The sequence below is a fragment of the Charadrius vociferus genome, unplaced genomic scaffold, assembly GCF_000708025.1.
Source record: "Charadrius vociferus isolate BGI_N301 unplaced genomic scaffold, ASM70802v2 scaffold147, whole genome shotgun sequence".
Taxonomy (NCBI): Eukaryota; Metazoa; Chordata; class Aves; order Charadriiformes; family Charadriidae; genus Charadrius; species Charadrius vociferus.
Window position 1 is genome coordinate 4,548,490 of NW_009649570.1, and position 11,647 is coordinate 4,560,136.

Sequence of the window (11,647 nt, forward strand, 5' to 3'; positions counted from 1 at the left end):
GGTGCTGGGCGAGCCCCTGCCCGGCTCGCCCCGCCCGGGGGAGCTTGGCGCCTGCCCGGTGCTGCCCCGGAGAGAAGGCGGTGGTGTTGGGGAAGGGGAGAGGGAAGGTACTGCCAGGTTCCCGCCGGCGCCGCGAGGGCGGCTGAGGCGCACGCGGCTTGGGTGGCTGTCGGCTCTGTGTCGGTGGAAGAACAAACGATTTTCGGATTACAAACTCGCCTCTTCTTTGCTTGAGCCGGTTGCATAACTTTGAGCAATCCATAAAAGAAATGAAAAACTAAGTAAAACGCCCAGATGTTTTCCACTTCAGATAATGCAACAAGTTCCTTATCCCCTGATCACATGTAAGGCTGGCTGGAACAACTTGAGAAACAAAATACGCTTTGGGAGAAGAGTTGGTCTTATAACTGGAAGAAAAAAAACAGGCAGACAAGAGAGTATAATTTGAAAATCTTAAAAGAGGAAAAAAGGTTCACCTGTTATTACTGTTATGGCAAGACTGCTGTGTTTCTTTGTTAAATTCAAAGTCTCATTGTCCTCATAAAAACAGTGAAAAAGTGGAACAGATTGGTTCATGATGTCAAATTTCAAGCAGTCATTTGACATAATTGTAACTGTGCAATGATATAATCTGTCATCTTGGACAATATTTCTTACTGTATACCCTTTGTGTTTTAATTTTAGGGTGTGTTTGTAATATTAAAATAGTTCAATCCTGGTAAACGCAATTGCTATCTTTTAAATTATATAGTGGAGTCCTGAATTGACGGCAAAATCAATTAGTGGGAAGGGTGTGCAGTATAAGGAAACTCATTAAGTAACTGATTGCAACCTAAGGTTGAAAATGTTTCTAATGTAAGCTGCAAGAATCTTGGCAGCTGGTTTTAAGCAAGTGCAAGCTGAATCCAAAACGGTGCTGTATTATTTGTAGCTTTGAAGCTGGGTATGCTTTCACGTCTTGCGGTTATCATTGGTGTACATTCTGTACCTGTTGTCAACTCGGCGGACCCTTTACTGTGCTGAGTAGCAGACTTCAAGGACTCAGGTGGTAAATTAGTCTCTTGTGCTTATTCAGACTCGGATGCTAATGAGAACACTTGTTGGCAACACTTATTTTTTGGGATGTGAACAGCTGTCGACAAAGAATTTGAACGACGTCGGCTCATGTCTCGCAGACCATGAAATAGCCATCAGATCTCACTAACCTTAAGGAAGTGACAGTTGGGATAACAGTAAACACAATGGCCCTGGCATCCTCTTAACACTGATTTCAGTCTTTATAGTCATGAGTTGGAGATCCCTGTTTACAAAAATATGTTGATCTTCAGGCTTTGAAAAATTTGTAGCTATTTAAAATAATCACTGAATATAGATCACTTACGTATGTATACCATGCATCAGTAAACGCTTCCTTTTCAGGGCATGGAAGTCAGGTGATACTTTGATCAGTGCCCAAATGTTTAGGGAGAAACAGCAAGTGGCAGGAATTGAATGATGCCAATAAGAGCAGTGTGAGTGGATATGGTGGTATTACCATCAGAGAATAAATACAGAGGTGGTAGGTGTGTCTGAATTCTGGTATGGACTTGGCTTGTCTTCTGTGCCCTTGATCAGGTTCACAAAAACATGCGTGACAGGCCATTGAAATCCGTGCTTTTCTTATAGAGGTGTGCTTTCCTGAGCTGGGACTGAGCCCAGCACATTCTAGTAGCTTTTGTTTTTCTTCTGATAAAATTGGGACAGAGATGAAGTCTCACCATGTTTGTTAGCATAATAACCTCTCTTAACGTTACTTTCCTTGAATGGTAATATAATTGTGAAAAGGACATTGTCTTACAGCAGCTAAAAGATTGTTTGCAAAGATAGTTTTTCAGCCTTGTAGCTGAAACAAGTCTAGATAAAACTGTATGAAACAATATACTGCCATAGCATTACAGTAAAAAAAACAAACCAAGAGAAGAAACCTGGCAACACGTTTGGACTGTGTGTACTACATGTAGACCCAGATGGAGAAAGTAATTTAAATTAGCTCTCCAGAATGAAGTCTGGTCCAAACATTTGAACACTTTCTATGAATCTGGTTGAGGCAGCTACAATGTTACTGGCACCCTTCCAGTGTTTCTTGTCAAAGCAATGCTTTTCTTAAGTCTTGTCCAGTCTGTGTGGAAAAAAACAGACTATGTCCACATCCCTTGAGATACAGTTGCAAACATTTGCAGAGGTTGTTGTCTGAAGACTTTTAAAGTCGACCTATTCTTTCTTAATTTCAACACCATGCCTCTGTCCCATCTTAAGTAATTCCTTTCCAACTGCAGTTATTACAATGTGTTGTCAGTCATATTGCTTTGTATCACAGGTGCTTTTTTCTTTTTTACAAAGCCTGTCCAGATTGTTTCTAGTCAGCTGATGGTGATGATTATTTTCCTCTAAACTTGATACCAGTTTATTATTTGCCTGTCTCCTAATGCAGTGACCGTATAAGCTAATGTGGTCAGTCCCAAGTTACTACTGTGAACATATTAATAATAATTGTAGTTGTTTAAAATTGGTAACTGTAATTTGCTAGACTACTTTGATGGTTAGTAAAAAAAAAAAGCATCTGTCTGTTAATTGTGTTTAAAAAACAAAAAAAAAAAAACAACCCCAAAAAACCAACCAACCAAACCACCAAACAAACCTAACGCTAAGTGGGGAAGGTTGGTTCCATTTTTCACTGCGTGAATCCAGAAATACAGTCCTGGTTATAGAGATATATAGAGAAAGTACAGGAAAAAAACCCCTAGGTTGCTCTGTAGCTTACATTTGTAGAAACACTGACAGCAAATAGTGGCATTTTTAACTTCTTGGTACCAAAAATCAGAGCTTTTGAGGTGGCATTTTGCTTAACTGACTTGACCTAGGCAAAATCAATAATTAAGCAGAACAGACCTATTAATCACAATGAATATTTGTTAGATTTTAGTGTAGATGTTCACAAACACTGAGGTGCAATCTTAGAATTACTAGCATTTTTAAAGGCAATTTGTTAAGTTTTATTTATGAAAACACTGTGTCCAAGGTTTTGCATGATATTTTCTGAAGGAAATTTTGAAAGCTGGGTAAGCAATACACTTTCTGAAAGGGCTTTCAAAAGGAAACTGTCCTTTTAAGAGAAGGAACGCAGCAGAGGGATTATGGCAGAGTTCAGCTTTTGATCTCCAAGCGTATCTTCTCTTATTTGAATATTCCAAAAGGGTAAAGTATTCCAGACTATGCCTTGATTTTGCTATGAAGAAAGCCTGTTCTGCAAATTAAGTGCATGTGAGGCTTGTACATGAACTCAGGCTGCCATGAAGCCAATGTTTAATGAGAGCCTTTGTATTTTGCTCTGCCAGTTACTTTTCTCGTGACCAGGGGCTATTTTTAGTTTCTCCTAAGGGGAAAAAAAATTCCCCCTTGTGTTTTTAACAGTTTGTATACTGTTACGAGCCTTTGTTTTTCCATCTGAATCTGACATTTTCTGCAATGTTATACAACTGATTGTTTGTCTCCCCTGATTGTGTTGTTATTTATTTTGCTGATATGAAATATATCTAAGAGCATTTTCACTGTTGCAGGCACTTGGCTTCTTGTGGTATTCTGATGACCAGAGTTTCTCCTCTGCAAGTACCTGTAATGAGCCACACCTTTTCAAGAACTTTCTTCAAAATTGCTGCTCCACTAGTAAATAAAAGAAAAGAATATTCTGAAAGAAGAATTATAGGGTTTGTATAGAAGTGTTGTAAGAGACTTCATATGCTTGTTGATTTTGTGTTTGCTGTGATTAATCCAAAACGCTAAAAGTTAAAAAACTGAGCATCCCTGAAGACACATGCCCCTATGACTCTACCCAGTTGGAGACCAGGAAGGAGTTTTGACTTTCAGAATTGTAGCGATGAGGCTTTTCCAGTATGGAATTGAGTATACAAAAATGTAAGAACCCAAAACCCTTGCCCCATAGAAAGAAACAGCAGAAACAACCATTCTATTCCATGACGAAACAAAAACCCTGAAAGGGAAGAATACACTGTTAATTTCATATGGTGAAATGGGAATTAACCAACAGTTGTGAAAACTCACAGTTTGTTCCCTTCAGTCTTAAATACATGCTAATGTTTGCACTTACGTTGTGTTGTACTTCTCACTTCTTGAGATTTTTTCTTTCTTTAAAAGAAGGAAAATAATTAATTGTGTGATGAAGAAACTTAGGCACATAGAAAAATATTTTGAAATCCTGTTTGCCTTAAAGCTAGTGGGAAAATTCCAGTTCATTTAATGAGAGTGTGATCTGCCTCTAGTCTCTGGTCCACAATAGGATGCACTATTTGTTTTATTAGCATATTTTTTTTTACTATGCTTAACACTCAGTTATGTGATTGTTTTTGAACTGCAACAGATTTTGAATAGCGCCTTTGTCCAATAGTACTCTCTGTTGAGTACTGTTGAACCTGCATTTCATTTTAAACACAGATGGAATTAAGCATGTGCTTCAATTCTTGTCTGTCTCAGAACTAAAACTTAAAAAACATAGCTATGTAATACTTTGCCATGTTACAGTAGAATCAACTAAAATGTTACCATCATATTCTTTCATATGATTTCAATATCCTGCTTGAACAGGGGCGTTGGACAGGATGACCTCCAGAGGTCCCTCAGCCATTCTGTGATGCTGTGAGGTTTCTCCATTGCATGTATTTTTTAATTACACTTTTTTATTTGAACTAAACTAAGGAAAGTAGCGATCCTCTATTTAAACCTTATTAAATATAGTACTTCAGTTTTGATACACCTTTTCTTGGTAGCTGTGAAGTGTCGCTTCTTTATTTGGAATATCTAAGGTCTACCTAAATGAAGACATGGCTGCGCTGGAGAAACTATTTTTCCATTTGAAATGTATGCATAGTTACCTGATACTGCAGAAAGTAGCAGACATCAGGTTCACTGTTCACTAACTTTACTGCTGGATGTTGTGTGGTGTTTTGCATCTTTATGCAAAGACTTTCACCAGTTTATTACTTTTTTTTCTCCACTTTTTTATTTCCAAAAACAGTGGTATTGTTGTCAGGTAACTGTATGTTCACCTCCCAAACTGCCAATTATACCATCTTTGAAACTTTTTAATACTGAATATGAAGATAAAATACCTTGAAAATAATGTTCACGTTTCTTTTCCAGGTATTCTATGCAAGAAATGTATGAAGTTGTTGCCCTTGTGGAGAATTACAAACTATTTGTTCCTTGGTGTAAGAAGTCAGATATATTATCTAAGCGCTCTGGATACTGCAAAGCACAGCTAGAAATAGGATTCCCTCCTGTAGTAGAGAGATATACATCAGTTGTTACCCTAGTGAGACCACATTTAGTTAAGGTAACTCTCTTTTTTTTTTTTTCTTTCTTTCTTTTTTCTTAGCTGTAACTTTCCATAACTTTTGTTTGTTGAAATTCAAATAATTCACTGGTGCTTCAAAACAAAACTGATGCTGGAAGTGCTTTGTGTGGTTCAAAGCTTGTGTTGCTTTTGTTTATAGACTTAGGGTAACTGAAGAGAATTTGAATGCACTTTTAAAACATAAGCTGCCAAATGAGGGCGGGGGGAGGAATTGCTTTTTAATTTCCTTTTGCTGGAGAAACTTGCAGCCATTAATGAAGATACACCATTTTTGTTTGGTTTTATTAAAATTTTGTCCAAGCCTTTCTAAATGCAAAATCAATACTGACTTAAAAGTTATCTTTGACAACTGTAGCTTCTGATGCCTTAGCAAAATTGATATCTGTCATTACTTTTCTCCTGACAATTTTAACTTGCTAATATGAGAAATCTTAAACTTAAGTGTAGGATCTGCTGAAGAACTTGTTATTCAGTGTAAGATAGAAGAGTGCATTTAAAGTTCATTTTTTAGAATTAATTTGTTCAGAAGAGAAGCAGTTTTATTTCTTCTCCTTTCAGCTTTTCAAGAGTAATAATTAAAAATGACAAAGGAGAAATCTTAAATGACATCTGGGTCTTCTGACTAGTTTGCCGTGTACATTCAAATTTGTTTTGGTTAGGAACAGCTCGGAATGGATTCCTTATAGCAAAACTTCATCTCCCTTTATGTGGCAGATATTCACTATTTCTGGGGATAACTAGTGGAATTACAATAGTTGATTGCTGTTCAAGATAATTGTTTAGATATCCTATTTCACTATTCTTTTCTAGGCTTCCTCTTAAGAGACACTGCTCAAAACAGAAACTGGGTACAGGGGAGACATGAATTGGAAAGGGAATATGCAAAGTGCCTTTATTCAAGGTACTTACTGATTCTGGAAAGAAAAAGATATCTTTCTCCCTTTATTAAGAAAGTTGAACAGCTACAATGGAAAATCTGCATTTTACATGCTGACTGCTTTCCCTTTCTGCTCTTCCCTGACAAGACTGCCTTTTTTCTTTCACATAGCTATCAGATTGGCTTACTAACTCTTTTCCCCTCTAATTAACTCAAAAGAGGATTTCTTGTCTCAGAAAAGATCATGGAAGTGGCAAGGAGAACTGTTTCTTTAGATTTCCTCCTCCTAGACTTACTAGTGTTTTCTCTGCTGGGATTATTTTTCCTAGAAGTTTATATTATGTTTATATAACTGCAGGAACATTTCTAGAGAAGCGACTGTGTGTTTTGACTCCTTCACTGTCCTCAGAAATAACTCTGGGCAAAAGCAGCTTGCATGTGGTCTAGCATAGCGGGCTACTGGTGGCGACAAAATGAGCACGGATTTGTTGCTTACGGCAGCCGTGCTTGAGCAATGGAAAAATCAGACTGGTAGCAGCAGCTCTTGCCACAGAGGAAAGCACGGAGTGAGTTTGCTACTTATAAGGTTGGGAGCAAGGAGGACACACTGGCAATTTTCCCATTCTTCCTGCCCTTTTGGCAGCAGCAGGAAAAGCAAGCCCAGCTCTTCGTGTCTAATCTTCCCTTTACTCCTCCCCTTTCTGTTGTAGAAGTAGCAAGACACTGCATCTCATTCCCAAGCAGAAAAATGTAGGTGGTTTTGTGCTGCTGATTAGTCTTTGAGATGGCTTACCTTATCACTGCTTTCAAACCACAAGCAACACCTATTCATCGTGGGTAGTCTTGTTGGAGCAGAGCTGCTTGTCTAACTGTAAGACCTGTAAAAAAAGAGTTAAAAAACAGTTACAGAAATTCTCTCTAGAAATTCCAAGACTGAGATGATGTATTTGGATGATTTTGAAGTATGTGTCTTTCAGTCTTTTTCTATTATAGATATAGCCACACAAAATTAGCTATATGTGCTAAAAATAAAATGAGTGAAAATGAGGACCTTATTGTCATGAAAACCATGAAACCAACTACTGCAAATACTTTATTGTTTTAAAGTAGGATTGCATGCAAGCACTCCTGAAATGTTAAATATGGCTTGCTAGAAACTGAAAGCCAAGGTCTAAGCTGATTATGAACTTGAGTATATAGTCTTACTGACTTCATGGTAGCTCTTGATGACAATAATATCTGGTGACAGTAGAATTTTGGAGTTTGTCTTCAGTCAGGTTTGTTTTGATGCTAAGCATTCCTATAGCCCAAGACTACAGTCTATATATCAGTGTATATAAAACACTCTATACATGTAATGAAAAAAAAACACCCAAACCCCAGTAAATATTCATATCCTTTGTTAAAACAGTGTTGTTCAAGATTCTGGTATATAGCATTAGCATTATTTTTGGTGTTCTATGCATCATGCTAGAGATCCATTTTATGACTCTCAACACATAACTTTTTCCTCTCCTGTAAAAGGGATTAAATAACTTTGCCATCAATGACACTGTGCAAATCTTATGCTGGCTGCACTATAAGAAAAAATTTAACTGTGCCGTGACCTTCACTATCTAACAATGCAAATGCAAACTTCAGTAATACTAACCGGTCACATCTGTAAAAGCCTAACTGTAGCTTGGCTTCTTAAACTTCCTTTTAGGCATCCTGCACAGATGGAAAACTATTTAATCACTTGGAAACAGTGTGGCGTTTCAGCCCAGGTATCCCTGGTTATCCAAGGACGTGTACATTGGATTTTTCAGTAAGTACTGTAATTAAGACTACCACATGCTTGAAACAGGGCCTAGAAACAGTATCTTCAATTGTGGTTTTTTGGTGTTGTTTTTTTTTTTAATGGCTGGTACTAATTTGTTGGAGTTTTTTTTAAAACATAGTGGCACAGTAAACAAGTTAGTTTTAGGCACTACTGTCCCCCAAAAATTTTGCAACTTTACCACATGGAAACCACTACAGTGTCTTTTAGTGTCAGTAGTCTTGCATGAGGTGTCCACCTGTCGTGAAACAGTCTAGGCATTGGTATCTCTCACCATGTCTCTCACTGTACAATTCTAAACATGCTACGGTTTTTAGAGAGTCAAATATAGAGGGAGAAATACTAAACATACCTGGTTATTTCCTTTAATTACTCTATAACCTAAGTGCTCTTGGTACCAGAAAGTAGGTATTCTCCCATCTGTCCTGTTTGGCCTTTCATATATTTTAAGTCTTACTCCTTCCTTCTTTAATACAGGTATAATAGATTTTTGCTGTCTTTCTACCCTGTGGTGGGCTATCACTGCAGCTCAAGACTATTGCACTTTAAATCCAGTATCTGATTTAGCTTGTTACTCCTAGACAAGTTGCTTTCCACTCAAGTTATTGCTTTTCCATTTTGTCTATTTAGTCTGTCATCACATTTTTTCTTACCTTTTATAGTGTTAAAGTAGGTGTTGCATTGAGATAGAACAGGCTACAAAAGTACACAGAAATAGGTTGTTCCTGCTGCCATCTACTGGGATACCCTACTTTAAAAATTATCTTCAGTAAATAGGAAAAAGAGCTTTTAGAGTATTTGTAAACTACCACATTAATCCCCTTGGGTTAATAACTTTCAGCTTATTGCTGTATTGAGCTTCATACAGTTCAACAGTAAAAAGGAATCTATAGATGCTCAAAAAGATACATTTCTCATAGGATTTGCCAACGATTTTGCATGTTACTTGCTTGTGGTCTTTGAATTTCTCCAGGAAAAAAAGTGCCAGTTCCTGCTACTATTGACTGGTACACAAGCTAGCTTTTAACCCAAGCCATAGATCAGCTGAGAAAACTTGAATTAAGCAAGTGTTTAATCCCTGTAATCGAATACTGAGTTTGCAAGGAAAACTTTTCTTCCCCGCCCCCTACACCCCCCAGCCACCTTTTGATGTTTCAGGACAAGAACTTCAATTAAAGGGAGTCAAAACGGGACTTAAAATGGACATTTTCACTTTCTTGGGGAAACACTGTTGATATGATACTTCCTACTGCTTACCCCGTTTTGAGGTAGCAGAGGCAAACGTCGCCAGCTGAGCAGGGGGCTGCCTCACCAAGGCAAGTCCTTAAGGACTCCAACCCTTGCTAGTTACTGACCTGCTGTGTCGCTTGCCCCTGGGCCTGTGCAGATAGGGATGATAAGCGTTTCACAACAAACTTCCCAAAACACACTGTGCAATTACAGATGCTTAGGAGAGAAAACTTTGATTTCCGGAATGCTCATTTGCTTTAGAAAATGTAATTTGAATTTTGGATTAAGCTGGATCCCACAAGCTACTGCATCACTGTTTTGCCAGCCTGATGCCAGGAGACACATGCATACAGCAGAGAACTTCCCTAGGTTGGTTTCAGCTCTTAAATGATTTGGTACATAGATTGAAGCATGACACCATTTTTACCATCTGCAAACTTTGTAAATGTATACCATACCTCAAGTTTGTACATAATTACTGAACATTATGCCCGCTCTGCAGAACTGTACATGCTCCACACGACAACTCTCAGACTTTCAAAAGGTTAATTTTACTGATGCTTGAGGTCAAGCAAACGTAAACGAAGCTATACCTGGCCTACAGTCCAAGTAGTTTAATTACTTCTATGCTACTGTTTTGCAGTTAATATGCATTACGCATAAGCAACTTGAGAGAAGCTGTATTTGCTCTATTTGGCATTTAATCTGCTGATTTCTCAGAAATGACAAAGATACTTAAATCTCAATCCAAAAGACATGCTATAGCATGTCACAGAAGAGCAAGCTTTTTCTTTTCCTGAATATTCTGTAATCGTTTTGGGAAGCTGTGTGTTCCACAACAATGTGATTCCATAGCCTTAGGGGAACGTTAACTAGACCAAAGGCCAGCACAGTACAAAAGCATAATTGAAGGCTATTTAACATAAAAGTGACCCGTTTCTTTTGAGGGTGGAGAAAGCAGACTCCCTGCCATAACTTAACTACTGCAGTAGTTTCAGTTTAACTGTGAGATTCAGTAGCTAAAAGAAAATGTAGAAGTTAAGTTCTGGGCACTGCAGTAGGAGGCCCGAGGGCTTGGCACAGAGGACATCACCACTCTGCCTGTACGTGTCAGGACAGCGAAGGTCAAGAGTGGGAGGTGCTCAGGTAGGAGATATGGCACACACAAGCAAATTTGTAGCCTTAGTCAGTAAATTGTTCATTTGAACATACCATAATGACAGCTATCAAGACAGAAAAGCTGTTTTAAAATGATGGTATTTAAGAGGTTACTATTCTGAGCTGCTTTTAAACACATCTTGGGTTTGCTCCAACTTACCTGTAAGTCTGATGGCTTTTCTTCAGACAACTTTTTTCCCCAAGTGAATTCTGTGCGCAAAGTAACTAAGTTATTGTTTGTCAGTCACTTTTCATTATCCCAAATATTTTACTTATATTTTGTGATGCATCACTTAAGTAAAATATATTTAGTTTAGATAAATAGAAATGATTACTTCAGAGAACTGAACAAAATGATTCTTCTAATTGAAAAGCCCAGGGAGACAGTCCCCTGACCAGAGAACGGGGCTCTTCTTCACAGACACACTCACCCATAGTTCAGTTTTAACTGTTCTTTCTCCCACAGCTCACTTGAAGACTAACTGGAGACTCTTTAATGAAGCTGTGTATTTGTAACAGCATTTTACCATAACAGTAGGTACAGGAAAACCAATTCTTCTCTATTTTCTTAAACAGGTTTCTTTTGAATTTCGTTCACTTCTACACTCAAAACTTGCTACGCTATTTTTTGATGAAGTGGTAAAGCAGATGGTAGCTGCCTTTGAAAGAAGAGCATCCAAACTCCATGGCCCAGAAACAAACATACCTCGGGAGCTAATGCTTCATGAAGTTCACCAGACGTAAAAGGGAAAATTGTAACGACCTCCATTATAAACTTGTTTGTACACTTCATTTGTACAAGAGGTGCCATGCTCCTCCTGTGGGGCACCGATTTCCTATCTGAGCTTTGTGTGCGACTTCATACTGTACAAAACACCCCTGTTCAGCCAGATGTATATAGAATGTTCAAGCTGCAAGCAAGTGCAGCTTAAGTGTTACCAGTAACAGACAGTTGTCAGCTACTGTAACACAAGATGTCTCAGGCTGCTGGTTATTAACTTGCCAAACAGTTTGTGTAATCACAGTAAGTTCTGCCTTATCCAAGCTTATGGGGTTTTTTTCAGCATTGTAACATATTAACTCAAGTTTAAGTTATTAGTAGTGTGAATGTAACATAACAGCATCAACTGGGCCAGCTCTGGCCAAAGGGGGGGAA

General features: G+C 38.2%; 1 protein-coding gene across 1 annotated transcript; it reads left to right on the top strand.

The window, feature by feature from the left end:
* The first annotated feature begins 3,593 nt into the window (after window positions 1-3,593).
* Window positions 3,594-11,385, top strand: COQ10B (coenzyme Q10 homolog B (S. cerevisiae)). The gene is made up of 4 exons (XM_009890159.1): window positions 3,594-3,743; window positions 5,194-5,386; window positions 7,990-8,091; window positions 11,068-11,385. Exons 1-4 carry the CDS (start codon window positions 3,622-3,624, stop codon window positions 11,233-11,235), a joined length of 585 nt encoding a protein of 194 aa, XP_009888461.1. The 5' UTR covers window positions 3,594-3,621; the 3' UTR covers window positions 11,236-11,385.
* Window positions 11,386-11,647: the final 262 nt, after the last annotated feature.